Source organism: Anopheles merus, chromosome 2R, assembly GCF_017562075.2.
Source record: "Anopheles merus strain MAF chromosome 2R, AmerM5.1, whole genome shotgun sequence".
Classification (NCBI taxonomy): domain Eukaryota; kingdom Metazoa; phylum Arthropoda; class Insecta; order Diptera; family Culicidae; genus Anopheles; species Anopheles merus.
In genome coordinates, this window is record NC_054082.1 from 49,576,201 (window position 1) to 49,601,410 (window position 25,210).

Sequence of the window (25,210 nt, forward strand, 5' to 3'; positions counted from 1 at the left end):
CTTCGATTTGAGCATTTTAATTACGGTATTGTTGCTTCTTTATTCCGTACCACGATCGCCAACAGTTAAATATCGTGCTATATTACATGATCTGCTGTGCTGTGGGTTTAATTGCCCACGAAATCAAAGAACACATTCACATAATTTGAAAATGAACGGTTTTCTTAAACAACTAAATTACATTTCAAAATAATCTTTTCGTTACATTGGCCCCAATCACCTCTACATTCGCTGCGAGGCTTGATTGGCGGCCACCGTGCGCAGGTTACCGTACACCTTGCTGGCCGGCGAGCCCAGAATCAGATGGCTAAGGGCGCGTTTGGCGTGCTGGATGTACTTGTAGCTGCCCATGATGTGAATTTTCGAGCCCTGCAGAATGATGCGCGTCTTGGTAGTGTTTTCTACGGTGAACTTGGTCCGGCCACCCTTTCCCGCCAGCCGTCCGATCGCCCGGCTCAGATGGTCACCCTTGAGCGACTTCACGTCCGTTACGTCGAAGCTTTCGATGAACAGATCGTCCAGCCGGATCATTGCTAGCGCGTCCTCCACCTCGAATCCAAGCGCAAAGGCACGCACAAAGTCGTCCGCTTTCTGCAGGTAGGTGAGGTCTGGCGTCGCATCAGTGGCCTTTATTTCCACCTGTGGGGATGAACAAGTTGCCGGCTGGGTTAGAAGTTGCTGGGCAGAATAGTGATAGCTGATAGGCCTGTTTTCTATTCAATCATGTACCTTACTATTTTTAACGTTGTATCGTATCATCAGGGAGAGTTGCTCGACAACGGGTGTAAAAATTTTCATCCAGTTTTCTTTCAACGCCGATTTGCTGCCATGAAATAGGAAGCAATGATAGTTAGTAATGCTGCATTTGAAGACGTTTTGCACCAAAATTACCGTGTCTTTGGGATAAGCACTTGACGAATCTCACTCAACTGCGTTGCAGGTTTCCTCTTGTGCAGTTTTTCCGTGCCGGTCGCTTCCCGGGGAACGCTTTCAGCGGCTGTATCGACCTCCATGCTTGCGTTCTATTGCAGACCGTTGTACTGCACGATATTTCCTCACAAATAGAATATTACCACAAAAGAATGCGATTTTCGTCGCCCGCAAAAGATGCCTACAATGTGGAAGGATGTAAGCACATGCGGTTTTGTTTGCCTGTCAGCCGTTTGACAGCTACCTTTGACAGTTCGGCAAGGGCAAGAAGAGAGAAGGAAGAAAACACCACCCCAAAAAGCTCACCCGTTCCACCCCCAAACCGCACCAGACCTGTTTGCTCGGACGGGCAAGTTCAACCCGATAAATAGGAAACGCTAAAGAAGGGCACGCAAACGCGAAAAACGGTGGCGAAGGAGGGTAAAGTTGTTAAACAAGAAAGTGGGAAAAACAAGTGCGCGTCGCTCGGGTCTGCAGTGCGTTTTGTACCGTTGCGACTGCTCGTACGCAAAGCAAGAAAGGGGGAAACGGAACGAATAGAAGGTTTGCAAAATTAACTCAATCTGCAGGCGTTTGCTGCTGCTGTCATAGCGGGGTGGGAGGGATTTCAAGTCTATTCATGAAGTGAAGTCGTTCATATTGATTGGATGCGTGTTCTGCTGTCCATTTTTCCTTCCTCTCGCTAGAATTCCTGTGCCAGTAAAATCACCATCGTCCATCGCCTCCCCACGCCCCTTCGCAGTGCATGCCGGAGACACAGGAATGGAGCTGGATAATATATATCTGAACAAGCTGCCGATCGTAGCCGCCACGGGCAGCGAAGGCGGCACCTGGAACCACTACGCGTTCATCGAGAGCACTTGGGGCGAGCGCAAGATACTGCTAAAGATAATCGTGTTCAGCCCGCTGTACAACACGCCCCTCAGCTTCCTGTCCGAGATCGACCACGAGGTGCTGCAGCAGACGGCCATTCGGCTGGAGCGGCCCTGGAACGATTTCCTGCACGAAACCAAGCTGGCACTCTGCACCGAGGGCGGCGCGAACGGGTTCAGCTACGCGGTCGAGGAGAACAATTTCGTGTGGCGCAAGGTGGTGGGGCCCGCGCTAACCGTCGCGTACGGTTCGGTTATACTGCTGCGCTCCCAGTGTCTGCTGTCGGATGTGCTGTCCAACTCAATCGCCACGCAGAACCGCTTGCGCAACGATGTGCAGCTGAAGAACAAGGTGCTGCACGAGCTGAAGGAGGAGCACGAGGAGCTGGTCGAGCTGCAGCGCCAGCAGGAAGAGGACAGCCGGCTGTACGAGATCGAACTGATAACGAAGTGCATCAGCATACTGAACGAGAAGAAGGAGGTGATCAACCATCTGAAGAAAAAGCTTGCCGAAGACGACGATGATGCAGAGGGCGAGCAGGAAGGGCGGGACGAGGACGAGCGAGAGGAGGAGGAAGAGCGTCGGCGGGTTGAGACGGCGGCTGCTGCGGCTGCGGCGGCTGCTGCTGCTGCTGTGGGGTCGTACGGTGGTCGGCGGTTGGCGAATGAAGAGGAAGATGCCGCAGCATCCCCGCTTGGAGCGAGCGATTCGGAACCGTTCCTGGTAGACAGCGATCCACAGGATCAGGACGAGCACGGCACGCTGCCCAAGCGAACGAAGTATCAGCTGGCGCAGCGTAGTGCGACGACCACATCGGCCAGCAGTAGTATGTCGTCCACGGTTACGCGCAAATCGACGGTGCCGGAGGAGGACGATGTCGGCGCACGGGAACAGCCCGATGGCCAGCTGGACGATCTGTACAATAAGGACACGCAGGAACTTTTGCAGCAGATGTAAACTAGTGATGGATAAAGTTGGCAAAAATCCGGAGTCGACTCCGATCCGACTCCGATAATTTCAGAACCGACTCCGGAAGGTAGGTCCGCCCAGGATTATCCAAAATAGTTCGGAATCGTCCGGAGTCGGCCAGAGTCGTTGGAAGTCGGAGTCACACGAAGTCGTCTGGAGTCGTTCGAAATCGTTCGGAGTCGTCTGGAATCGGTTGGTGTTGGAGTCATCTAGCGTCGGCTTTCGAAACAAAGGCTTGTATACGAAGGGCACGCGCAAAGTGAATGAAAAAACCCCCACGAAAGTAAAAGCCTGATCATAAGCGCGTTGCTTTGGACAGCTCCTGTTGACTCCGACCAAATCCGATTCCGGTCGACTACGATCGACCCTGGACGACTCTGCATGCCTACTAATACTCTGAACGACTCCGGACGATTCCAAACGATTCCGGATGACTCTGACCCCGGGCGGAACGAGTGGTTGGGATTTGGCCAGAGTCGGAATCGGACTAACAATAGCCGGAGTCGGATCGGATTCGTGGGTGCGCTCGAAAGAGCACATCACTAATGTAAACGTTAGACTGGAATGGAAGAAAGTGGAAGCACGAGGCATTTTTTAAACGAAACCAGATAAATCAGCAAAAACATCTCCGTTTTGCGTTTAGATTAGGATAAGCCAACGTTTGTGTGTAGTTTGTGAGTGATTGCATTTCGGTTTCCTTTCAAATCAAAATCCCATCTTTATCATCTTTATTCCTTCCGTTACAAGAATGCCAAACAAATTAGATGGCAGTTAGCTGGCGGAAGCAGATGGCGAACCATCGTACTTTAAATCAATTGTATGTGTCGTAAGCGTAACAAACAGCAACAGAGTGTCATAGTGCAATGGAATATTTTAGCGTAATTTATGTGCCAACAATACAGGGTAGGTGAGTGAAATCAAGCGTGAGAATCTGTGAAGCTTTTGTTTTTTCCTGGCAGAATTCTGCCCATTTAAGAAATTTTAACTTACGTGTCCCGTCTTTCGATAGGTCCCTATCTCTATCAACCCTTCTACCATTACCGTTTCTATTCCCTTCCGATCGAAGTTCTGACTGAACAAAAACCGAAGGGCAGTAAGTTAAGATTGAACACATTTGCTATATTCCTTTTAAGGAGGAGGAATTCGATTCAAACGTAGTATGTAACTATTTATTATTTTATATTGCCATTTGATTTAAGTCATATCGCATTACCCATTTTTTGATAATAAAAAGGATAATCATCAATTTACGGTAAATGCAATGGGTTGCAATTTCACTGAAATGATATCACACATCAAATCTACGATAAAAAAAAGATAATTGCATTAAAAATCAAAGTTAATCGTGAAAATGCCAGTAGTAGCAGAGAGACGAAACCTAAAAAGCGAGGAACAATCAGTTAGAAGCTCTAAACATTTTTGTGATGGGTTTTGGGTTTTGTACTTTCATTACTTTACGCATATGAAATGTCTACTGTAACTATTTATTTGTATCAAAATTGAAATAAAAATTATTTTATTGTTTTCCATTAAATAAACTATTCCTTTCTTATATCAAGTAACGATATTCGCACAATCTCTGTGTTGTTTCGTTAGTTGTAGATAAATCACGCATAGATTTAAACATCCGTGTACTTTCATAGCAATTTAGTAGGGGGAATGTGATAAAGCGAAAACTGGACTGGAATGTGTGCAGGGATGTGTTGGGGCATGGTATAGTGCGACGTCTGCAGACGACCGTATCCGTTCTTTCGTTTTGGACAGTTTCCCAACGCACTGAAGCAGTTCCAATTTCCACTATTTTATTATGTCTCCTTTAGTTTGCTTGTGTTGTTTATGTGTCTGTGTTTTGTTGTGTAGGTGTGTGCGTGTGTGTGTGTGTGTATGTTGTTGTGGGGTTTGCTATATGCACCTCTTCGATGAACCGCTACCGCTCGAATGCGTTAATGCGTGAATCATGGATCACGGACTTCAGTCCCTTCATCAGTCCCTTCAATCCACGGACGATTTTTTCTCTTCTTTTTTGGGGGGGGGGGGGGGGGGGGGGCAAGGATAACCCACAGGCGTCCAAAACAAACAAACAAACCAAAAAGTATCCATACAGAATGCACACAAGCACATATGTTTACCTCTTTCGATCTTATGATATTTATATTTCTACTTTCTTTTCACGCATTGCACCCACCCACGCAGACAAAAAGGCGGCATTGCACATTGCGCGTCTAGACACGTTTGCTTTGCTGTTTTTTTCCCCGTTCTTGTGTTGTTACACAGGAGACCGTTTTGCTCACACTGTATCTTCCCGCGCAGGGAAGAAAAATTCAACAAAATCTTGATAATTCATACATAGATAATAATTAGAATAGTAGTAATCTATCCAGCAAGATGTATGTGTGTGTGTTTTCGTGTGTGATACTGCAGACACGTGAAGAAAGATCGCAAAAGAAAACATATTACGATGCGCATAGAGACGACAAAACCAAACACCAGTCCCGTTCTGTTAATCCTCGTTTCTTGCCCCTTGCCGAATGTTCTTGACATGGAACGGTTCATTTGGAGAGGGAAGGATTGGTGTTTGTGGGGTTCATCAAGGTGTCTTTTTTAAACTTTTGCTGCTTATCCGTTCCGTTTCCTGTTCCCTAGATCCTGTCTGCCTGTCTGTCAGTAAATGTTTTGTTTTCTTCATGATGCTGCTGTTGCTGTTCTACTACTGCTACCGCCGCGGCCGCGGCTCATAGCGCAAAGGGGAAGGAGCGTGGTGGTCGATCGATTGAGAGGATGATAATCATAATAATAACTGCTGACCCGAAACAATCTGGTGTTCAGCAACAGCCCGACTTTGCCTCCACGTTGCGCCCCTTGTCGATCTTCACAGCACTTGGCGGATCTGCAGCACTGGACGGGGGTCCTACGCGATTCTTGATTTCGGCCGCCATGGTCATGAATGCCTGCTCTACGTTGGTTGCATTTTTCGCTGACGTCTCAAGGAATGGAATGCCCAATTGATTCGCTAATTCCTGCAAACATTCACCACAAAAAAACGTTGGTCACCATTAGTCAGTATTGCGCATATCGCGATTCATGTTAGGGGCATGGAGGAAGGTGGAAGCGTACCATTGCCGTGGTAGTATCGACGCGTTTCTTCGTCTGCAGATCACACTTGTTGCCCACTAGCAGTTTGTTTACATTGTCGCAAGCGTAGCGCTCGATTTCCTCCAGCCATTGCTTCACGTTCTCGAACGAATCGTGATCGGTACAATCGTACACCACGATGATACCATGTGCCCCGCGATAGTAGGACGACGTTATCGTGCGGAACCGTTCCTGTCCGGCAGTATCCCACTGAAAGGAAATGGAAATGATTGCATATTAGTAAAACAATTCCCTTTTTGCAAATAGCATCGTATGACGGGCGGCAACTCACAATTTGCAATTTGATTGTTTTTCCATCCAGATCTATGGTTCGAATTTTCTGTAAGCAATGTAAAAAAGGCACACAATTGATTAGATGCTATCACGCGCTGCTTTTCTGACTAATCGTTGCGGGGGATACTTACAAAATCTACACCAATTGTGCTGATGTAACTTTCCGTGTATGTATCGTCCTGTTGATGGGGAACAAGTTAAACAAATGTTGTTCTTAAGTACGTGCTTACTAACACGTTTAACATTCCTCTTCACTATTAATATACTCACAGCAAATCTTAGCAGTAGGCATGACTTTCCAACGCCGGAATCACCGATCAGCAGCAGCTTAAACAAGTAGTCGCTACGGGACAGTGACGAAAAGAGAGGAAAGGGAAAGAAATAAGCCTGAGCCGCCATAGTACGTTGATAATGAAATAGTAGTAATACTGAGACGCCCCTCTGAGCAAAAACACTTGGGGTGACTTAACACTCTATTGCTTCCAGCGAGAGGAAAGTCTAGCAATTAGGCAATAAATCAGAACGACAGTTGAATGGGCGACAGTAGATGAAACAAATCAATTTCTTGCTATTAAACTGAATTGCTTACAAATTGGACCACGTGTGTTTGTAACAACAACGAAGTCTTAAGCGTTCGCCACACGCTCTGCGGATTCAATTATATTTCCTTGTTTTCATCAATTGCGACGTGACACGTCGGTGAGGTTTAAAGGTTTAAAGTTCACCTCCAGCTGTGCGCAAGATCTTGCAAGATCCGTAGATTCGTAGGACTTGCGTCAGTGTTGATCGCTCGATGTACTGCACCCGATGCATGCTAAGTTGGAAACGGCACACTCTACAACGGGTGACTCATTCACCGGGAAACGATGGATGATAAAGAATTGGTTCGGAGATGTAAAGCCATCTAATCGTTAACAAAGAAACGAGCTAGTATGGGTAACATTTCCACGTCCGGGTAGATGTAATTTTCATTGATTAAACATCAACTTTTAAATGATGTTTTTTTCATGATCACTTAGAACTGACGGATGGGCGTTACATGTTCTAGCTTTCCCTTCCTTCCAGACTTGACCATTCTCGGGGCTCTCGTACGAGGGGTGGATTCAACACTCGACACGACTATATGCGTGTGTGTGTGTGTGTGTGTGTGTGTGCGCGCGCGAGTGGTTGTTGTTTACTCGATGTTGTCCGTCTCTTTTGCTCGCTTGCATTTCGGTATACCTCAACACTGGGAAGCCCTTTTCTCCTGAAACAAACAAATAACATTCGATCTTTCGCAATGTTCGCAACATTCGCACACTTCCCGAAGGTTTATGCGATTAGGATAAATCGTGCCGTCATTCTCTAGCACACTGGCGCCCTATTATCAACAGTGTATTAAAATCGATGAGCGACCGATCCGCTCTGTACACACTTGCCTTCTCTTTTTCGCACACACTCGTACGAAGGGTGCGGGTGCCGCCGATGGCATTACGATGACGATGACGGCGGCGGCGACGACGACGACGGCGAAAGCTCGACGTCGTCATCACCGATGCTCGTGGGGTGTGTGTATGTGTGAGAGTAAGAGAGTGTGTGTGTGTGTGTGTGTGTTGGGGAGGGGCGGAAGGTGTAGTTTAGAAAATGCTCACAGCGGAATATCTTCGTCATCATCGTTACCGTTTGCTCTTATCGGTCAGAGACCAAGTAAAGAAAAAGAAAAGAAGCAAGCCGTAAGCAAATGTAATTCCTTTTCGTCATCCGATCCTTCCGCTCAGCTATACGGGCGGAAATAGTTCTTTGTTCCCTATGCTGCTGCGGCGACTCCTGCTCAACCAACTCTGTCAGGGCCTGCCTGTCCCCAATAGCAGTAGCGATTGACGCAGTAGAACAAACTCGATGCATTTCAGGAAGAATGGGGGAGAAACACCATATTACACGCTCCCCTCCCCCACCCCTCTCTGTTCCCGGGTACCCCCTTCCCGTTTGCGGTGGTCACTTACTATTCGGGACTCATGGTCGTACTGGGGGGAAATTGGTTTCCTTCACTCGGCTCCTGGGTAGTGTTAACAGTACGGGGCACACGGGTTGCAGCTTCGACCGATTTGCAGTACCGATTTTCTTTCCAGCACACACAATTAACACGAATCACGAAGTCGCTGACGAATCGGATTCACTCGGCGGCCACACCGTTACCAGCGCTTGGGTATCGCAATCTGCAGCGAAATACGTATCACAAGTCGGAATTCACTTTTACGTCCGCTATTTTCTCGCAAACGGGAACGAGGCGACGGAAACCACGGCAAAATTAGATTGCTATGAAAATGTACAACACTTCCAAGTTTTCTGGTTTCTTTCTTTCCGTGCGCGACACTGACACATCATCTTCATCGAAAACGTCACTTTGGCGCACAAGGTGCATCGAGCGGAGGTGGCTCGGCCTGGAGGGCAGCTGATGTTGCGGAGTTTACCGGAGCTAATTACACCAAAATTTATAAAACAATTGGAGAATTGTGCTTGATGTTGCTTTGCATTTTGTTTAATCTCGCACTGTTACGCTTGGAAAATTATTATCTACAATTGATTTAAAGCAACCTTGGTGCGTATCTGACGTTTATCAGCGATTGTCAACAACCGCGTATCGACTGGAGAAGATATCCATTTCATTAAAAATCGCTACAACTTTTAATGTGAAACAATCCACCAGTTCGGATACAATCCGTCATCATGTTGTCCCAATATGTAGAAGAGCTGGAGCAGGTAAGCTTTGCCCGGTATTGCAACGCATTGCAACAGATGAATTACACTCCCGATCGTGAATTTGTAGGACCCATTCGAGGTGGAGGAATTTATCGAAAGATTGTGCTGGCGCACAAACAACGAAATCGGCTCCGACCAGTTCGACCCCGATCTGCTGTACGAAACGTTCGTCGAGACGATTAAGGACATGAAGATCCTGCAGGAGCGACAGCAGCGAAAGTGCGACAAGCTCGAGGAAGCGCTGAAGGAAGAGCAGGCAATATTCGTGAAGGCGATTGATAAGTTCGTCGCCAAGCACCAGGTGTCGGTGGACTACTTCCATCAGCTGGACGAGAAGATTAACTCGGTCGCGGGCAAGGTGATCCATCTCGGGGAGCAGCTGCAAAACGTAAACATGCCACGGAGCCGAGCAGTTGAGGCGCAGCTGTTGCTCAACCACATGGCCGAGTTTCTGACGCCGGGCCCGATCGTGAACGATATTTACAGCGACAAGAGCAAGCTGTACGAGGCGGCCGACATTATTCAGAAGCTGTTTCAAATCTCCCAAGACCTACCGGCCCAGCGGTTTGCGAACGCGAAGAAAAAGATTGAATCCAAGTACGATGACGTCGAGATGCAGCTGATTGAAGAGTTTGCCACGGCGCAGAAGATGGAAAACATCGAACGGATGAAGGAGCTGTCCGACATACTGTCTCAGTTTAAGGGCTACACGCAGGTGATCGACGTGTACATCGAGCAGAGCCAGGCCACGACGTACGGGGGTCGCGACGTGTTTGAAGGGATCGTACCGCTGTGCCACAAGCACTACAAAATCATACAGCAGGTGTTCAATGCGCCGGACAAGGTGATCAGCAAGTTTATACTCAACATTTACCAGCTGAAAATTAACCAGTTTGTGCAGACGAAGCTGGACGACCGTAAGGACGAGAACAAGTATCTGAAGACGCTGTCCGAGCTGTACTCGCGCACGATGAAGCTGAGCGCCGAACTGCAAGAGTTTTTCAAAGGCTCGGAGGACGATCTGCTGCAGAAGCTGACGGCCAACATTTTTGACCGCCATCTCGCTACGTACATTGAGGTGGAAAGCCGCACGCTGGACGCAAAGTGTCAGGTGGAGTTGAAAAAGTTCTACGAAACCAAAAACCATCAGAAGAAGCAGATCGAACGTTTCCAGGAGCTGAGGCGCGACATGCAAGCGCTGATCGGCAGCAGGGCCAACATCAATATCGCTCAGATCGAGGACTATGGCGGCGAAACGTTCCTGTCCGAGGAGCTGGCGATCAATCTGCTGCAGCAGTCGTCGCACGCGTTCGAGCGGTGCTGCCTGCTCTCGAAGGAGAACGATTTGCCGCGCAACATACTCAAGCTGACGGACACGCTGCTGCGCTATCTGCTGCACGAGCACTGCGATTATGCGCTCGATCTCGGGCTGCAGGCGATTCCGATCGCGGAGTGCAAGAGCGTACCGCAGATCTACTTCTTTGACGTTGCGCAAAAGTGTAACGCCATCGTGCACCTGCTGGAAAAGACGTACAATGCGAGCGTGATCCCGAACGTGATCGGCACTCCGCAGTACACGGATTGCATACAGAAGAAACGCTCCTACCTGGAGACGGTGGAAAATAAGATAGAAACGGGATTGGAACGGACGCTGAATGCCATCTTCGGCTGGGTGAAGACGTACCTGAGCAGTGAGCAGAAAAAGTCCGACTTCAAACCGGACACGGACGTCGATACGGTGGCGTCGAATGCGTGCCTGGCGGTGGTGCAGTATCTGAACCCGCTGATCGGGCTCATCCAGAAGACGATCGATGGAGAAAATTTGGCCGCCGTGCTGACGGAGTTTGGCATCCGCTATCATCGCGTAGTTTTCGAGCACCTGCAACAGTTCCAGTACAATACGGCCGGTGCAATGTGCGCCATCTGCGACGTGAACGAGTATCGGAAGAGTGCCCGCGTCCTGCAGAGCCCGCTGGTAACGCAGCTGTTCGACGTGCTGCACGCGCTCTGCAATTTGCTGCTGGTAAAGCACGAAAATCTCCAGGAAGTGTGTGGTGGCGAAACGCTCAACTATCTCGACAAGTCCGTGGTGATGAACTTTATCCAGCTGCGGAGCGATTATAAAACGATAAAAATATCCAACTCCTTGAAGGGCATATCGGACCAGAGAATGGTGTAGAGCGGAGAGCCGACGAGAGCAAAAGCTGTTACAGAGAGGATTGTTTAAATGCAGTGCACTATTACTAACACGAACAGTTACATTTATAGCAATATGTAATTTAACGGAGAATATAATCATTGGAAAAAAAGTTCATTAAACCGGGCAACTGTTTCGTCCGAAAGTAGAATTCCCCCGACAGTGCTGGTAATTAATGGTTCCATCCACTTGCTGTAATGAACTGCTGGTTTGGGGAATACCATTCAAAACAATGCACCAAAGGGTGTTGCATATGCGAACAGAAATTCCGCGAAACTCCTTCTTTATTCAAATGCACTTATGTAAATTTCACTTTATTCAACCATTAATACCCAGCGTGCACGCAGCACTCATGTTTGCTGTTAGGTTCTCAAGCGGCAATCGTGGCAGTGATCCAATCGACGTACTGGTCCACCTTGGTGTAAACCCCGGGCCAACCGGCCTGGCCACACGGCGTCGGTCCGAACGATACCAGTCCGATCAGGTACCAGTACTGCAAACCGCCCGCCGTATGGACGCCCGTTAGCGGGCCGCCCGAATCACCTTGGCATGAGTCTTTGCCGGCCTCACCGCCCGCACAGAGCTGCGATTGGCGCAGCAGCACCTGCTCGCGTTGATAGACCTGATTGCACGTGTCCAGCGAAACACCGTCGACGGCCACCTTCTGCTTGACGTTGCTGAAGCGCGCCGTTGCCGTACGTCCCCAGCCGGCCACCTGCATGCGGAATCCAACGTAATCCCGCGCCTTCAGCTCGGCCTGCATCGGCAGACAGATGGGCTTGATGAAGTCAGAGTACGGCACGGATTGTTGCAATCGCAGCAGCGCGATATCGTTGTACTGTTCGGCCGACGTTGGCACGTACTCCGGATGCGGTATCTTTCCCTCGATTGGCACATCGATCGGTGGCGGGGAGCAGTCAACGTCATCGCCCAGTCCCTCGCAGTCCTGTGCCGTAGAGGTGTCCCATTCGCCGAGGCGTACTTCGGCCCTATGGGAGCAATTGGTAAGGTAATGAAATGAGTTAACGAGGACAAACTTTTCTATGGAGCTATGCTAAATATACAAAAGAAAAAAAGGGTTCAAGAGGCCTAACAATTAAACTTACAAATTCCAGGTGCTCGGGATGTCTTTACCGTTGACGCAGTGCGAAGCCGTTAGGACGTATCGATCGTTGATCAGCACACCACCACAGTGAAACCCGAAAACGTTATTCGCTAAGCAGAGATAGAGACGCACAACAACAATGCGGGTAAATATTAGACAGCAGGTGTTATGTACAAACATGCTGAGCGTGGTGGAACCGTCCACCACCCCCGCCGTTTTTATGTACACGAGCAACCGGAATGTACGTACGTTTTGCATATTTCAGCAGCGCAATCCAAGGGAACTCGTCAATGCGCGTGTTAACGCCGCCGAAAATGCGATCGCTCGTCTGTATGCCGCACTGGCCCGGTGACGGCAAGAGCCCGACACCAACGCGAACCGGTGCCACCAAGCTGTCCGCGCAGCAGACGAGCGGATGATTGTCGGCCGCGGACCAACCGCATTGCGATCGCTGCAAGTACGTCCGATCGGCATCTAGCAGCGGTTTTTTCCTGATCAGCGTCAGGAGACTGTTGCAGTTGCGCAGCAGTATACACTCGCCTACAGTGCTATCAGGTAGGGTGCATTGTTCTGCGTGAAATGGGGGTGAGTAGTAAAAAAAAAGTAGAACATTAGTCGCTAGTCGCTTGTCATCAAACTACCGAAAATTAGGTCTTGAGAAGTGATCATCTTCCTTCTGCTTAGAGGTCAACTGGTACGAGGTTGGTGGGGGTCGACTTGTGATAACCGTTGACAAAACAAACGTACACACACATACACGCACACGAACACACACACACACTTACGAGCAGCTGAGATGCTTAGAAGCGTTAGCAGTAGAAACGGCACCAGCTGTAGACGGTGCAACCTCAGCGGGCAGCGGCTGAAAATGCTCATGATGATCGCTGCAGGTGTGCGAGAAACTGTCGTTTGCGTTGCCCGAACCGATCCGTTCGGACTGCTGCGAATGACTAAGCCGGCGGTACGCCATGACGCGGAACCCGGCTAATGCGTGCGTCCGGCCAGGGCTCCGTGTGTGGCTTCTCCTCCTTCATCAAAGATCAGATCGCGAAACACGCTCGCGCGCTCGTGAGAGAGAGAGAGAGAGAGAGAGAGAGAGAGAGCGGAGTGCGACAAGGATGGGAACGTTTCAGTGGCTGTGGTGCAGGCTGCCGCACGCTGCGGCGAGAACGAGTGCGACCGGGTCAATGCAGTGTGTGATTTTCGCATCTATTTTCTCAGCTCGCTTTCGTACGCCTGACGTAGGTACGCGGCGGCAAAGTCAGCTCGCGAGAATGTTGCCCTCGCCGCAGCAGTAGGAAGGGAAACATGATCGGACGGAAATCCCAAAGTCAGGTGAATCTTGCCGCGCGCTTCTCCCCCACCCTCACCTCCAAGGCGCTTCGAGCTCTGTCCAGTTTATATTTACACACACGAATCAACATCATTCTGCTCTCTCTTTCCGTTCCTTTACCATTACTTTGTTCGTTTGTTTTCATTATTATGTATTTCTTTCACGAACGGTAAGTAACGCCGTACCTGGAACATGGGAATCGTTGGGTAAACCCGTGGGCCCTTAAAAGTGCAAGTAAATGCTACCAATTGTCATACACCTGAGGTGCCATTTACTTCCGAAATTGCGCGATTGATAACGGAGGCGGCGCTATCGTCGATCGAACAGCATGTGAGCACGGAGCCATGTGCCAATAAAGATCATAAACAAAAAACAAAAAAAAAACCAGTATTAGACTGGGTTTTAACAGAACCATTGGAAGTTGAAATTATGTAGCAAAAGAATAGATATCATGGTCCGACAAACGACAGAAGTCGATCGGCGGCAATCAACGGCGGTCGCATCGTGTTTTTGCTGGAAGCTGGGATATTTTGTTTACTAGATACCGGTTTGGGGGTGATAAAAACAGGTTTTCTGCATTTGTCTGCGCCACGAAACAGCGCGTCCGCCACCGAAACACCCCCCCTCCCCCTCCCGATCGATACATAATCTTCCAAAATGTCCCGCACGCGTGTGCGTTCGGTTGGGACCATGGGAAGGTCAATCGATGCTCTTGAATTGTCTTCGAGCGCTGGTGGTTGGAAGGGGAAGGGCAAGGGGTATGCTATTGATCTAGTCTGGATGGATCAATTTAATTTGTAAAAAAATCGATACGAAAACAGAAGACGAAACACACGCGCCCACCGTTTCTTGCGCGCCAGCTTTGAATCACACGCCCAATATTCCGCTGCACGTGGCGCCCTCTGTTGGGTAGTAGTGGAAACACGGTTACACTGTTAATTTGGTATGATGATTTCACAGCAACATTTGAGTTGGATGTTGCTTGGCACGACTAAAAGAAGTTTGACAAAGTGGTCAAATTCGTTCGATTGTTTCATTGTAGCGAAGGGAAAAAGAAAGCTAAAAGTGACCTTATGCGATGCAATTTATACGGCAAGGGGAAGCAATGATGGATTGAAAAACAAAGACGCAGAGTAAAGACAACACAACACCAGTGTGTCACACTATTCAGTCATGGTTTGTATTTAAATTTCACTAGCTCTGCAACACCTCGTAGAATGCGAACCGACAGAAGAGAGACAGCACATTATGGTGTGGTTAAAAAAAATAAACGCTTACTACATACAAGAAACACAGTTCCTATCCTTATGTCTTTTCCTATTCTTTAATTTACTCCCCCTTCCCTACCACTAACCCCCAACTACTCCCCGTTGCTGCGTCTGGTGTGACCGCGACTAACGCATCACGTTGGCCAATATCCAATCAATGTACGCCGAAATGCGCGTATACACGCCCGGGAAGTTGGAAACGCCACACGTGCGCGGCCCGAACGAGACCAGCCCGAGCAGCACGAACCGGTCGCGCGTCGAGATGGCTTCGTTCATCAGCGGTCCGCCGGAGTCGCCCTGGCAGGCGTCCCGGTTTTCCTGCCCCTGGGCGCACATCTGGTTGCCGCTGACGATGATGGGATTGCGGGAGTTGACACTGTACCGGGCGTACGCGTTGGCACAGCCGGCCGTGTCCACGATCGGCAACCGTAGCCACTGCAAGGTCGGGCTGGGTGTGTTGCTGCCTGCAAAAAAAAAAGAAAGGGAAGAGGATAAAGGATCATTTTTCTAGCTTCTCACTGACACACACGTTGCATCGACACTTACGATTGCTGGTTGAACCCCAGCCAGCAATGATGCCCAGCTGGCCGGTTAGGTTGAGCGCGTACGGTGCGTACTGGTCCGTGGGCAGACAGAGCGGGCTGATGATGTTGTAGGTTTCGGTCGTTTCACGCAGCTTGATCAGTGCGATGTCGTTGGCGTACTTGGGCATGTCGTAGCTCTCGTGCGGAATGATCTGCTCGATCGCAAAGTCCTGGTAGCGGGCACTGCAGCGCGGATCCGTCACGGCATTGCACTCCAGATCGCCCAACCGTATGCTGACTCTGTGCGGAAGGCGGAGGCAAGTTGCGAGAGATGTGTTAGATGAAGACACACTTTTTCGTGGACACTGTTCGAAACTAGCAATATACATACAGCTGAAGTTCATCAATAAGATTCGTGACACAATGGGCCACCGTTATCACATGTCGGTTGGTGATGAGCGATCCGGCGCAACGGTACGTTACGCGTCCAGAGGCTACAACGCCATAGCAAACGCCAAAGAAAAGAGGGAGAAGTTATGAATTTGTCTGTATGGCAAAGGCAGGATTAGCGGGATGCCACACTCGTTTACTTACTCTGATTCCGGTAGGCTAACCGCGCCATCCAGGGAAACTGTCCCGGTACCTCCGTCTCGCCGCCGATGATGCGCGTGTTCACCGACAATCCGCACAGCGGCGCATTAATCATCGGCTGATCGGGTACAACCGTCGGCAGCACGGTGGTCAACAGTTCCGTGGTCGTCGGTATTGCTGTCGTGGGTGGCTGTGGTGGTTCGGTAGTGGGGAGGGGAGTCGTTTCGGCCAGTCGGTTGCTGCCCAGCACCGGCTGTCGCGTCGTCGTTCGCATGATGGGGGCAACGTACGCTTTCGTGGGGCGTAATGACACTTCCGCCTCGTTCGGATAAATGACCGGCGGACAGTTTTTCATCGTTTTCGGATCCTCGAACTGAGCGATCGTGTTGCCGTTTTGGGGCCGCTGCTGCTTCCAGCGGTTGCCGCCGGCGGTCGGCGTTCTGGTGCTGTCTGCTCGCTTGCCATCCTTCCCGGACGCCGTCATCGGTATGTACTTGAAGCGCTCCCGTGACCATTGGTCCGACTTTCGGTTGGTGTAGCCCTCGTCCCACCCGATGGCGCCCGCCGTATCGTGCGCATCGGACTCCTCGGACGAGTGATCGTCCGTGCCGACGTCCCGCAGCCAGCTATCGTCGAGCGGGCAGCAAATGTTGGGCTCATTGTCCGTGCCGTACCCGCAGGCCAGTTCCTTCAGCTTGGAGTTGAAGCTACCGTAGCTCGGCTTGGGATTGCGCAGCATTTCCAGTATCTTGGTACAGTAGCGAAGCTTTGTGCAGCGACAGTTGATCGCACCGGACGAGGCGGGCACACTGTCCGGCACCTGTCGGTAATGCTCGACGCGCTGGTTGTACTGATATACCTGCGGTCCTGACGGATGTCCGCCGTAGTCGTAATAACTGCCCCAAGGTGTGGCGAACGCTGCAGGGGAAGAAAGAAGAGGGAAGAAAGTTAAATGAAGCCAAACTGCGGCTCGCTTGACCTCCGTCGTCCAACAGGTTGAGGGTGGTAGTACCCGTTCTGTCTAGCAAACGACGGACGGGGACTTTCCCAGCCGCGAATGTTTTTGGGTCCGATCAGCATTGATCAGGCAGTGTTGTTGGGCCGATGTATTGACGTAAGCGCTGGAAGTTGAACGGTGTGAGCGGTCCAGCGAACCGACTAGACGTACAAGTGGGGGCAGCGCCACTAGAGCAAGCTTCAAACTCTACCACAAAATTGGTTGCCTCGCTAGCCGCTCGAAATCGTATGCGAAGCCGAACGGTCAAGGTAACAGCAAACCTGCCCCGAAGGGCAAGCAAACCCCCAAGCAATCGCAAGAAGATCGCGCGTTATGCTTGAATTAGGCTGATGTAAATCATTTCCCTTTTTTCTGGGAGGTTGTTGGTTCGTGCTGCTATGCGCGGGGTCGCTCACAAGAAAGGTATGGCTGCACGATTTTTGTCGATTTCCACAATCTTCCATTGTGGAGGATAAAAATGAATCAGCGGCAAGAACAGCGAAGAACAGACACACAAAAAAAAAACATTTGAAGCATTTTGAACGACTACTTATGATTATCGTCCGCTATCGGCGACTAACGATCAGTTGACACAAAAACCAGAAAACGCAGGACAACGAACCGGAAAACGGATACGTCTCGGTATTGGGATTAACACCTGACCCAAGACGAGAACACAAAGGCAAGATCGTTTGAACTGCTCAAGTTCAGTCGGTCCTAAGGTGGTATTGCCCACCGAGAATGCCGTTTGAAAGTAGTCTCTGTATCAGAAACAAATAAAAAAGTCTTGCAACAAATTTAGAACGTCGGCAGAACTGATCTATGCTAACGCACAATCGAATGGGAAAGGGTTTAGAATCAGCTGGACCAAAACACCAGGATATAGTTATCGAATTGGCAACAAGACCATTGCACAACATTGTAATCCATTCCATGTTTTCTGTTCGGTGTTATGCTGAATTTACTGGTGTAAACACGAATAGGTTGTTATCAAAACAATTTGCAGCGATGTCGATGAGTTTTACAATTTAATTGAGCGTCCATTAACTATAAATTTGCTTGTTCGGCTACGTCTTTACGGTGCCGTACGAGAAGTCGTTACGAGAACTCGGGGCAACGCAGACAGTTCAACCACGCGTAAATAGTATGAATCATTAAAAAGTGTTCGTTCTTTTCGGCTGCACAGCAAGCGTGTTTGTAGTTCTTTCAGTGGAACCATTCATCTAAAAGAACGCCATTAATTACCACCGCACAGAGATGAAGATCCGTCACAAGCCTAATTTATGTAAAATAATTCAGTCTTCTATTTGTTTGTTTTCGTGACTAAGAAGACGCTACATTATCAAAATTTCAAAATTCCGCTACACCTGGGAGGGTTCGTCGCCGACACCTTTGCATTGAAGTCTTTTGATGACAAATCACGAAATACACGCAGATAACGAGATCGGCTTAAGCGAGTCGGCCGGCCGACCAATGTTTTGGTTCGTAGCGGTAGGTTATTGCATTAGCGAGCGATGCCACCCAGTTTGCGGGTGGCCATGAGTCCAAAATTACGGCACGCTTCTTTCCTGGCCCGAATAAAATGCACGAGATTCACTGAAGCGCGTACGCGCGGTGCCGCAAACGGTGCAGAGCTCACCGCTTACCGACCGGATCGTGGTTCACTTTCGTTTTACGATTGCGCACGGCCATGCACGTGGTCGTCCCCGGTCTGCGCTACGATTCACGGCTACTTGTGTCACTCACCATCGGCAAGAAGGGATGCCGCCGTCAGCATGAACAACGCCAAACTGGATCGTGTTGTGATTTTGCACATGATGTCGAGAGGAATGAACAGTTGTCGTAGGACTTTTACACTAAAAAAACACACTCAAAACAAGCCCTACACTACAGACAAACTACAATAGCGTGTTAATACTGGCGAGAAAACGAACCGTTTAAAACTACCGAGCACGTTGTACGGCGGTTGTACCGGCCTTGATATGGTTCACTTTTTAACGTGCTTTGCTACGCTACGGAACCCAACCCGCTGGCGGTTAGTGCGATCTTGAAGTGTACACACCACTTGCCCCGAAGTGGCCCTAACTGAAGTGTCGAAAGTGGCCACTTATACGGGGGAACACTCGCTTAAAGTACACTCTTCTCCTTTATGCACGTACTCATGGAAGTATCAATAAATTTCACTGAGATCACTTTTTCACTGGTTAACAACGGGCACAGCCACCTGCTCGTAGATGCAAGAACAAATAAACACTCTCGATCACCGATCATTATAAACAACTGTGCGGAAAAGTAAGCGCGTACGCCACGAAACTGTCACTTCACTTTGCACAGCTGCAGCCGAGATTTAAATGTGGCGTTGTTGGTATGTGCCACCGATATTCGTCCCCATCCGTTTCGGTTGTGACCTCGCACGGAAATTCGTTGTTAACGTCTTTACAGCCCTCGGTCCACTCATGGACTGTATCGTTCCGGCGCACCGATCACTGCAGCAAACCCAACGACCGCACTCGCGTTGTGTGCCACATTGCGTCTTTCCGCGCACAATCGAAACCGACCCGAGCGGTGATCATGTTTATATAGTCCCCCCCTCCACGAGGGCTCAAGATTTACGCGCGATGCGTGGGGGCATTTGGGTGTTGTTTGGGTTCTGTCTTTATGTTCTGCACTCACGCATCGAACCGACGCTGCCGCCGCCGTCGACGCCTTACAAGAAGCGGTGGGGCCAGTAGTTGCAACCACCCCTCCTTCCCACACCTTTACTACAACCTGCACAATGCACTCTCGTATGTGAGTGCGAACTCGCTGCTTAGAACCACGGTGGTGAGTGGTAGTGGTGGTGATGCTTCAAGGAAAACCCAAACACTCTCTCTATTCCGCCGTGTGAGGGCTTTTCTTCCTTACCTACCCTTCCTTGTTGCCATTCGACTTGTTGAGCGCCGTGCTCGATTGGTCCGTGAAATTGTCTGCAAATTTAATGAAAATGAGTTGATTCAACTGCTGCTGAGTCATCTCTGCGTGTGCGGCTCGTTAAGGTAGTAGTATCTTTTCGATCAGATTCGTTGCTTCTGCAAGTGATCTCCAGCGATGAGATCCCCACTGGATGGGATTCCCCATCCCAGCCTCATTAATCCTGCTGGTTGTCGACTTTCTGCGGGGAGTGACATCTTTGGAATCTTTGTAAGATGCCAGGATAAGTGGCCAAGAGACATTTTTTGTTTTATCGTGGGATAAATTTACGGTTGTTTGTTATTATTGAATGGACAGTTTATTGGTTAGGATTACAACGGAAGGTTGTTCTATTTTTCCCGAGTTGAACAAAGGGGAACAAAAAGGGTTATCAAAAGAAACTTTATTGGAATTGGATTCATTCATGCAAAACGGAAGATATCATCGCCCAAATCCCCCACTCTTAAGCGTGCATCAACCAACAAATCTTTATTCTCGAGCTTGCAATGGATTGTTCTTGAACTGGTAACCTCAATGTGCGAAGAAAAACCCATGCTTTAGCTGGTTGAAATGGTTTTAAATGAAGTTGTGCGAAGTAGCGCGATGTCTAGTCATTCTCTATGCATCGTATCACTCATAGGATAAGCTAGTAGCATGAATATATGTACTTGGGTTAGAATGATGTTTTACCTTGTGAGTGAGTGTGTTTAGTACTAGTACCAATACGAAACCTTGGTTGCGTGCTTCAACTAAGTAGTAATCGGCATTAGTAAGTTGCCACTTACCACTCTGCATTGGATGCTTCAGCAAATGATATTTAAAACAGAAACAAGGTAATGATCTTTCAGGATCTTTTCATTGAATATCGTAGGATTTTCCAAACTATATATTAAATCGCGAAATGTATGTTACCGTTCATAGAATAGCCTTTATACATTACACGATCACTCGTGAATAGTGAATTGCGAGTAAGGAACAACAGCCTGATCATAATGCATGATTTAAAAGCTTTTTTTTGCTTTATAATGCATTTTTAAACCACCAATTCATCAAATGATTTACATTTATTTCATTTCTGCAAACATGCAACACATAACGTTTTTTTTTGTTAATTATATGTTAATAATTTAAAAATTATCACTGCACTTATTTCTAACTTTCTAATTTGTTTGGTTTTAGATAAAAAATCAATTAACAAAAAAAACTAGGACATTTCAGGAAGTAAATCACCCAGAAATAAATCAAAACGTAATGAAATTACATAACAATAGCTGTGTAGATTCGTTTATAAAAATAAATATAAATCGATACATGAACAAAATACTAATTAATGAAATAGTTAAATTATTCTGTAATAGAGCATCATTTTAATAATTAGCATTAAAACATTACTTCGACTATTTGTTTGTTTCCAATCAAAAATACCTTGTTTTATCGATCGTCTGGCGTAAAGATATCGATCAAATTGATCTTTCGCTGATTGTGTTGATTTTGTATGTCCAAACACTGCGTGCCAACGAATGCTAAGGGTGTGCGTTCGAATCGTATTCCAATTCTCACCATTGTCCAATTAATTTGCATTTCATTGCATTCGACGCCGACGGCGTAGACGAAGGTAGTCGGCATACATCTTCCAGCCTCAAATTATGCATTTTTCCTTCTATCTTCGTAGACACACACACGTACACATGCAACCCCAAAATATAAACACGCACACTGAAGATGCTGGGGCCGGGTCCGACAACCGTCAAGATCAAGCATTCATTTTTGGCCTCAATGCGATGTGTTTCATGTTCAAGGCTGTTGGTAACGACCGTAGCGCTCGCACCACATGAGAATTTGAAAAAGCACCTCCCTGCGCTAACCCAACCCAGAATGATGAATCTCTGATGATGATCAACCGTCGCTGATGATGAGTGTTATGATTGGCCCCCACCGAAGAGCTGTTCTGAAGAGTTTTTTTTTTACGGCAGCTGTTAGTGCTTGAGAGAAGAAAGAAAAAATAAAAATGTGTTTTTGTGTTTCTTTCGCATCCCTGACCTTCAACATCGGCCCGTAAACCACAACCGGACCTCTCCGACAGCGTATGGCGGTAACTACCGCGAAAGGCGGTGGCCAATTTTCCCTCGTGACCGTCAGCGCTTGGGCGAGGATCGAACGAAAGGCATTGGAGGACTGGGAGTGCGGTGATGCGGACATAATAATTTTCCTTTGTATTTGCAGTTATTAGAGTTCGTTCTATGGCTGAGAGCCTCCCGTGGTCACTTTCAAGCATTAATGTCGCTTCCTTTTGTCCAGAAAGCTTTGGCCGATCGATTTTGAGCCATTCTAGTTCCGTCGATTTGCTGGCTTTGTCGGCAGCGACTGTTCATGAAAATAGTGCACTTTATTTTAGGTAGTGCCTCTCGTCCGAGGTCTCATGCTGTGTCGCAACAGCTTCTTTTCAAGTTCAGCGAACATTGCTGCAAGTTTGTATGGGTTTTTTTTGTTGTTGCGAATCCACCACAAATGATTCAACTGGACTAGTGTCTTTGTTATACCCGCGAGCAGTTCGTTTTGTACGGTTTCGGTTGAAACTATGTCAAAGTGCAACCTTACACTGCGCGGACCGTACATTTGTATCAAGTGCAGTGCGATGCACTACTTGTGTTGAATATTGCCGGGGCCGGGCGGCTGCCAATGAACTCATTATTTATGCATCGCTAATTTTTCCTTGTATGATTACCGCTGAAAGGAAACACGTTCAAGATCGGGAGTTTTGTGAAGGGGTTTTGTTAATATTTATACTTTATTCAGTACAGCTCATTTACACTAGTGATACGATAAACGGCAGGCGGAAGAATGATCACACTGCTGAACGATCATTCTTTTTTTTAAATGTCCGATCTCAATCCAATTGAAAACGGGTTTATTTGATTATCTTCGAACGGTGTATACTGAGTGAGAAATTAGTAAGTCTTTTATATGCTCAATCCAATAGTATTTTTTGAACAGTTAGCATGCCTATGTTCCTTCTGTTAATACTGGGAACAATTCGAGCTGTCTTCGCCGAGATTCAACAATTCTTCATACCCATGGGTATAGTAGATTAGTGAAAAAAATGTAATATTTAAATAATGCATAATGGAACTGTGAAATTCGAGGTACGATATCCTCTTTGTGGAATGGCTACTTTTAAAGACCAGTAGGTAATAAATAGTTAGTGTGTCTTTTGCCTTATGATGCTATTATAAATGGCATCGCCACGAACATGTACGGCGCCTGTCATGATCGGTTATGCCCCTGTGGTTTGCAAGACAAAGGGGCGCAATTAAAGGTACCCGGTTGGAATGTTCATATCGTTGCGCTGTCGCGTACTCAGCGCACTACACCTAATCTTCGTCTGCGACGAGGATGGCATTTGCCGCCACAATGACGGGTTCAGCATTCACGATCAAGCCGATTGGTTCTGAGTCATCTGCCAGCTCTCTCGCTGCTGCTTCCGCGTTTGTCTGCTGCGTTTCGGGCTGCTGTTCCAGGCAGCCATTCATCGGCTTGGCGCTGCACTCCAGTTCCGTTCGTATTCGTGCGCCAAACGTGCTATCGGTTTGCTCTAGACGCTCCAATAGCTTAGCTTTGAACTCTTCCGGCCATTTGATGCACCATTCGTTGAATAGCTTTACCTGGGGAGGAAAAGAAGGCAGAAACGAATGTGTGATTTTTCGGAGCAGTTTATGTTTCTCGCTGCCTACTTACCCTGCACTGAAACAGACTCATCGGTTTATCCTGACCGGGATTAATCTGCGCCATGGCACTGATGAGTCCGTTCACGTACCCCACGCTCCCGGATTGCTGTGACAGGTAGGACACCAGGTACGGTATGAAGTCTTCTCGTTGGAAGTCACTCCACTCTTCGAACCACTGGGCAACATAGCGAAGCTCGCCGTCCACGGTTAAATTGTACGATCCGTTTGATGACATTGTTCGAGGGGAGAGTGATGCTTTAGACACACAGGTAAGGTAGAGATAATTCGCACTGGGCAGAGGGGTTTGTCTTTGCCAGGTGGATCTGACAATTTAACAACAAATCAGCCAAATGTTAAAGTAAGCGAAAACATGCAACATCAAACCGTAGCTGACACGATGCTAAAAAGAACAACGGCACTTTTTGTCGCCTCTTTCCGACACAACCAAGGGAAGAACGGAGCCGAGAAGAGCCTAGAGTCGCACAACAATCTTCACTGCGCCTACCTTTGCAGACTGTGGTGTGTGTTATGTGAAACTGGAACTATGCTGCCCCACACTCTGATGCTGCCGCGTTGGTGGTGGTGGTGGTTGGCAAGCTTTCCGATACCAGTTTTTCTCCCTCTCTATCGTCCGGGCGCTTTCTTTCGTACGCTTTTCCCGGGGTTCTAGTTTTCAGGTTTATCTAGGTTCCTGATCTGCAAGCATCCAGCCCGCGAGATAGCACCTCTCTCAAGCGCGCTGCCGTCCGCCTCGTCCCGTGCGAGTGTTGGCAGTGAGGCTGTTTTGTTTTCACGATGATCGCGTCGTGTGTTTGACTTTCTTCTCTTCTCTCAGCGCACTGTGCACAGCCGGGATAGCCGGATCAAGCGGATTGGGAGCGAACAAATAACTGTAACGAATGCTACACTGCTGCCGCTTCTGGCGCTCTTGCTGATGCAGCTTCACCTACAGACAGACAGCCACACGCACACATGCGGCAGCGAACGTTTGGCTGGTTGCGATTACGCACAATTCGTGGTCAAACTTTGATGGCTTCAGTCGTTCACCTTTTGCAATGCGCTGGTCTCTGCAATGCTTTGAGGCCTCTGGTCGTCAAACAAGCTGGATGATTTAATTAAAACCGACGACAATGATGACTATAAGCTTTTCCGGTTGCTCCGGGGTTGTATGAACAGTTTCGTAACAAATCAGGTTGGAGAAATTTTAATAACTCGCTGCAGCACAACAGTCTATCAAAATCAGCCTTCGCCAAACGGTAGCCTACGGCGAACAGGAGCGGATGTGCACTTGCAACACAAATGAAACACTTTTTCCACACCTTTGTTGGTTGATGTTTCTGTTTACCCGCTTTTACCTTCCTCCCGAGATATCGCACTAATCCGAAGCCGTCTATTTTCGCTCTCTTTTTGCTGGTGCACTTTCGGGAGAAACTTGTTTGGCATGTTTACATGTTATGTGAATTCAGGTTTAAGCCGTCAACGCGTCGCTTTAAACGTGCTTCTCTGCTCCATATGACATTCGATTCGGTTGCCGGTTTTTGTTATCTCTTTCTATTAATAGGCCTTTCTTTCTCGTTCATGTTT

General features: G+C 48.3%; 7 protein-coding genes across 9 annotated transcripts; 2 read left to right on the plus strand and 5 right to left on the minus strand.

Moving 5' to 3' along the window:
• Nucleotides 1–144: 144 nt before the first annotated feature.
• On the minus strand, nucleotides 145–1,145 carry LOC121591034 (RNA-binding protein pno1). The gene is made up of 3 exons (XM_041911364.1): nucleotides 892–1,145; nucleotides 730–823; nucleotides 145–639 (listed from the first exon to the last, which is right to left on the minus strand). The coding sequence occupies exons 1-3, from the start codon at nucleotides 1,011–1,013 to the stop codon at nucleotides 223–225; spliced, it is 633 nt and encodes a 210-aa protein (XP_041767298.1). The 5' UTR covers nucleotides 1,014–1,145; the 3' UTR covers nucleotides 145–222.
• A 6-nt stretch (nucleotides 1,146–1,151) lies between these two features.
• On the plus strand, nucleotides 1,152–4,029 carry LOC121591033. 2 transcript variants are annotated; one of them, XM_041911362.1, is made up of 2 exons: nucleotides 1,152–1,473; nucleotides 1,617–4,029. In XM_041911362.1, the coding sequence occupies exon 2, from the start codon at nucleotides 1,693–1,695 to the stop codon at nucleotides 2,758–2,760; it is 1,068 nt and encodes a 355-aa protein (XP_041767296.1). In that variant the 5' UTR covers nucleotides 1,152–1,473; nucleotides 1,617–1,692; the 3' UTR covers nucleotides 2,761–4,029. The 2 variants fall into 2 exon arrangements, with proteins under 2 accessions (XP_041767296.1, XP_041767297.1); XM_041911363.1 differs by having other exon boundaries at nucleotides 1,152–1,350.
• Nucleotides 4,030–4,557: 528 nt separating this feature from the next.
• Nucleotides 4,558–8,539, minus strand: LOC121591035 (ras-related protein Rab-1A). The gene is made up of 6 exons (XM_041911366.1): nucleotides 8,181–8,539; nucleotides 6,469–6,541; nucleotides 6,330–6,377; nucleotides 6,197–6,244; nucleotides 5,887–6,114; nucleotides 4,558–5,789 (listed from the first exon to the last, which is right to left on the minus strand). The coding sequence occupies exons 1-6, from the start codon at nucleotides 8,192–8,194 to the stop codon at nucleotides 5,595–5,597; spliced, it is 606 nt and encodes a 201-aa protein (XP_041767300.1). The 5' UTR covers nucleotides 8,195–8,539; the 3' UTR covers nucleotides 4,558–5,594.
• Nucleotides 8,540–8,609: 70 nt separating this feature from the next.
• On the plus strand, nucleotides 8,610–11,281 carry LOC121591029 (exocyst complex component 5). Its single transcript, XM_041911358.1, has 2 exons — nucleotides 8,610–8,937; nucleotides 9,005–11,281. Exons 1-2 carry the CDS (start codon nucleotides 8,905–8,907, stop codon nucleotides 11,114–11,116), a joined length of 2,145 nt encoding a protein of 714 aa, XP_041767292.1. The 5' UTR covers nucleotides 8,610–8,904; the 3' UTR covers nucleotides 11,117–11,281.
• A 100-nt stretch (nucleotides 11,282–11,381) lies between these two features.
• LOC121591032 (serine protease easter) lies at nucleotides 11,382–13,205 on the minus strand. The gene is made up of 4 exons (XM_041911361.1): nucleotides 13,025–13,205; nucleotides 12,489–12,809; nucleotides 12,241–12,349; nucleotides 11,382–12,123 (listed from the first exon to the last, which is right to left on the minus strand). The coding sequence occupies exons 1-4, from the start codon at nucleotides 13,113–13,115 to the stop codon at nucleotides 11,505–11,507; spliced, it is 1,140 nt and encodes a 379-aa protein (XP_041767295.1). The 5' UTR covers nucleotides 13,116–13,205; the 3' UTR covers nucleotides 11,382–11,504.
• Nucleotides 13,206–14,730: 1,525 nt separating this feature from the next.
• Nucleotides 14,731–19,558, minus strand: LOC121591036 (CLIP domain-containing serine protease B9). Of its 2 annotated transcripts, none has more exons than XM_041911367.1 (5): nucleotides 19,112–19,558; nucleotides 15,959–16,873; nucleotides 15,756–15,858; nucleotides 15,387–15,664; nucleotides 14,731–15,304 (listed from the first exon to the last, which is right to left on the minus strand). In XM_041911367.1, exons 1-5 carry the CDS (start codon nucleotides 19,221–19,223, stop codon nucleotides 14,967–14,969), a joined length of 1,746 nt encoding a protein of 581 aa, XP_041767301.1. In that variant the 5' UTR covers nucleotides 19,224–19,558; the 3' UTR covers nucleotides 14,731–14,966. The 2 variants fall into 2 exon arrangements, with proteins under 2 accessions (XP_041767301.1, XP_041767302.1); XM_041911368.1 differs by having other exon boundaries at nucleotides 18,699–19,553.
• A 3,111-nt stretch (nucleotides 19,559–22,669) lies between these two features.
• Nucleotides 22,670–25,021, minus strand: LOC121588995 (uncharacterized protein C14orf119). Its single transcript, XM_041907499.1, has 2 exons — nucleotides 23,637–25,021; nucleotides 22,670–23,563 (listed from the first exon to the last, which is right to left on the minus strand). The coding sequence occupies exons 1-2, from the start codon at nucleotides 23,859–23,861 to the stop codon at nucleotides 23,273–23,275; spliced, it is 516 nt and encodes a 171-aa protein (XP_041763433.1). The 5' UTR covers nucleotides 23,862–25,021; the 3' UTR covers nucleotides 22,670–23,272.
• Nucleotides 25,022–25,210: the final 189 nt, after the last annotated feature.

Excerpts from the sequence above, each read along its gene's own strand:
- LOC121591034 (XM_041911364.1), bottom strand. The coding sequence starts at position 1,013 with ATGGAGGTCGATACAGCCGCTGAAAGCGTTCCCCGGGAAGCGACCGGC. Across the intron at positions 824-891 it reads GTGCTTATCCCAAAGACACG|CAAATCGGCGTTGAAAGAAA; the intron begins GTAATTTTGGTG and ends ATTTCATGGCAG. Across the intron at positions 640-729 it reads ACAACGTTAAAAATAGTAAG|GTGGAAATAAAGGCCACTGA; the intron begins GTACATGATTGA and ends TCATCCCCACAG.
- LOC121591033 (XM_041911362.1), top strand. The coding sequence starts at position 1,693 with ATGGAGCTGGATAATATATATCTGAACAAGCTGCCGATCGTAGCCGCC.
- LOC121591035 (XM_041911366.1), bottom strand. Across the intron at positions 6,378-6,468 it reads GCCTACTGCTAAGATTTGCT|GACGATACATACACGGAAAG; the intron begins GTGAGTATATTA and ends CCCCATCAACAG. Across the intron at positions 5,790-5,886 it reads TCGATACTACCACGGCAATG|GAATTAGCGAATCAATTGGG; the intron begins GTACGCTTCCAC and ends GAATGTTTGCAG.
- LOC121591029 (XM_041911358.1), top strand. The coding sequence starts at position 8,905 with ATGTTGTCCCAATATGTAGAAGAGCTGGAGCAG. Across the intron at positions 8,938-9,004 it reads ATGTAGAAGAGCTGGAGCAG|GACCCATTCGAGGTGGAGGA; the intron begins GTAAGCTTTGCC and ends GTGAATTTGTAG.
- LOC121591032 (XM_041911361.1), bottom strand. The coding sequence starts at position 13,115 with ATGAGCATTTTCAGCCGCTGCCCGCTGAGGTTGCACCGTCTACAGCTG. Across the intron at positions 12,810-13,024 it reads TCTAAGCATCTCAGCTGCTC|AACAATGCACCCTACCTGAT; the intron begins GTAAGTGTGTGT and ends CATTTCACGCAG. Across the intron at positions 12,350-12,488 it reads GCTGCTGAAATATGCAAAAC|CGAATAACGTTTTCGGGTTT; the intron begins GTACGTACATTC and ends ATCTCTGCTTAG.
- LOC121591036 (XM_041911367.1), bottom strand. The coding sequence starts at position 19,223 with ATGATCGGTGATCGAGAGTGTTTATTTGTTCTTGCATCTACGAGCAGG. Across the intron at positions 15,665-15,755 it reads CTTATTGATGAACTTCAGCT|AGTCAGCATACGGTTGGGCG; the intron begins GTATGTATATTG and ends CCTTCCGCACAG. Across the intron at positions 15,305-15,386 it reads CTGGGGTTCAACCAGCAATC|GCAGCAACACACCCAGCCCG; the intron begins GTAAGTGTCGAT and ends TTTTTTTTGCAG.
- LOC121588995 (XM_041907499.1), bottom strand. The coding sequence starts at position 23,861 with ATGTCATCAAACGGATCGTACAATTTAACCGTGGACGGCGAGCTTCGC. Across the intron at positions 23,564-23,636 it reads TGAGTCTGTTTCAGTGCAGG|GTAAAGCTATTCAACGAATG; the intron begins GTAAGTAGGCAG and ends TTTCCTCCCCAG.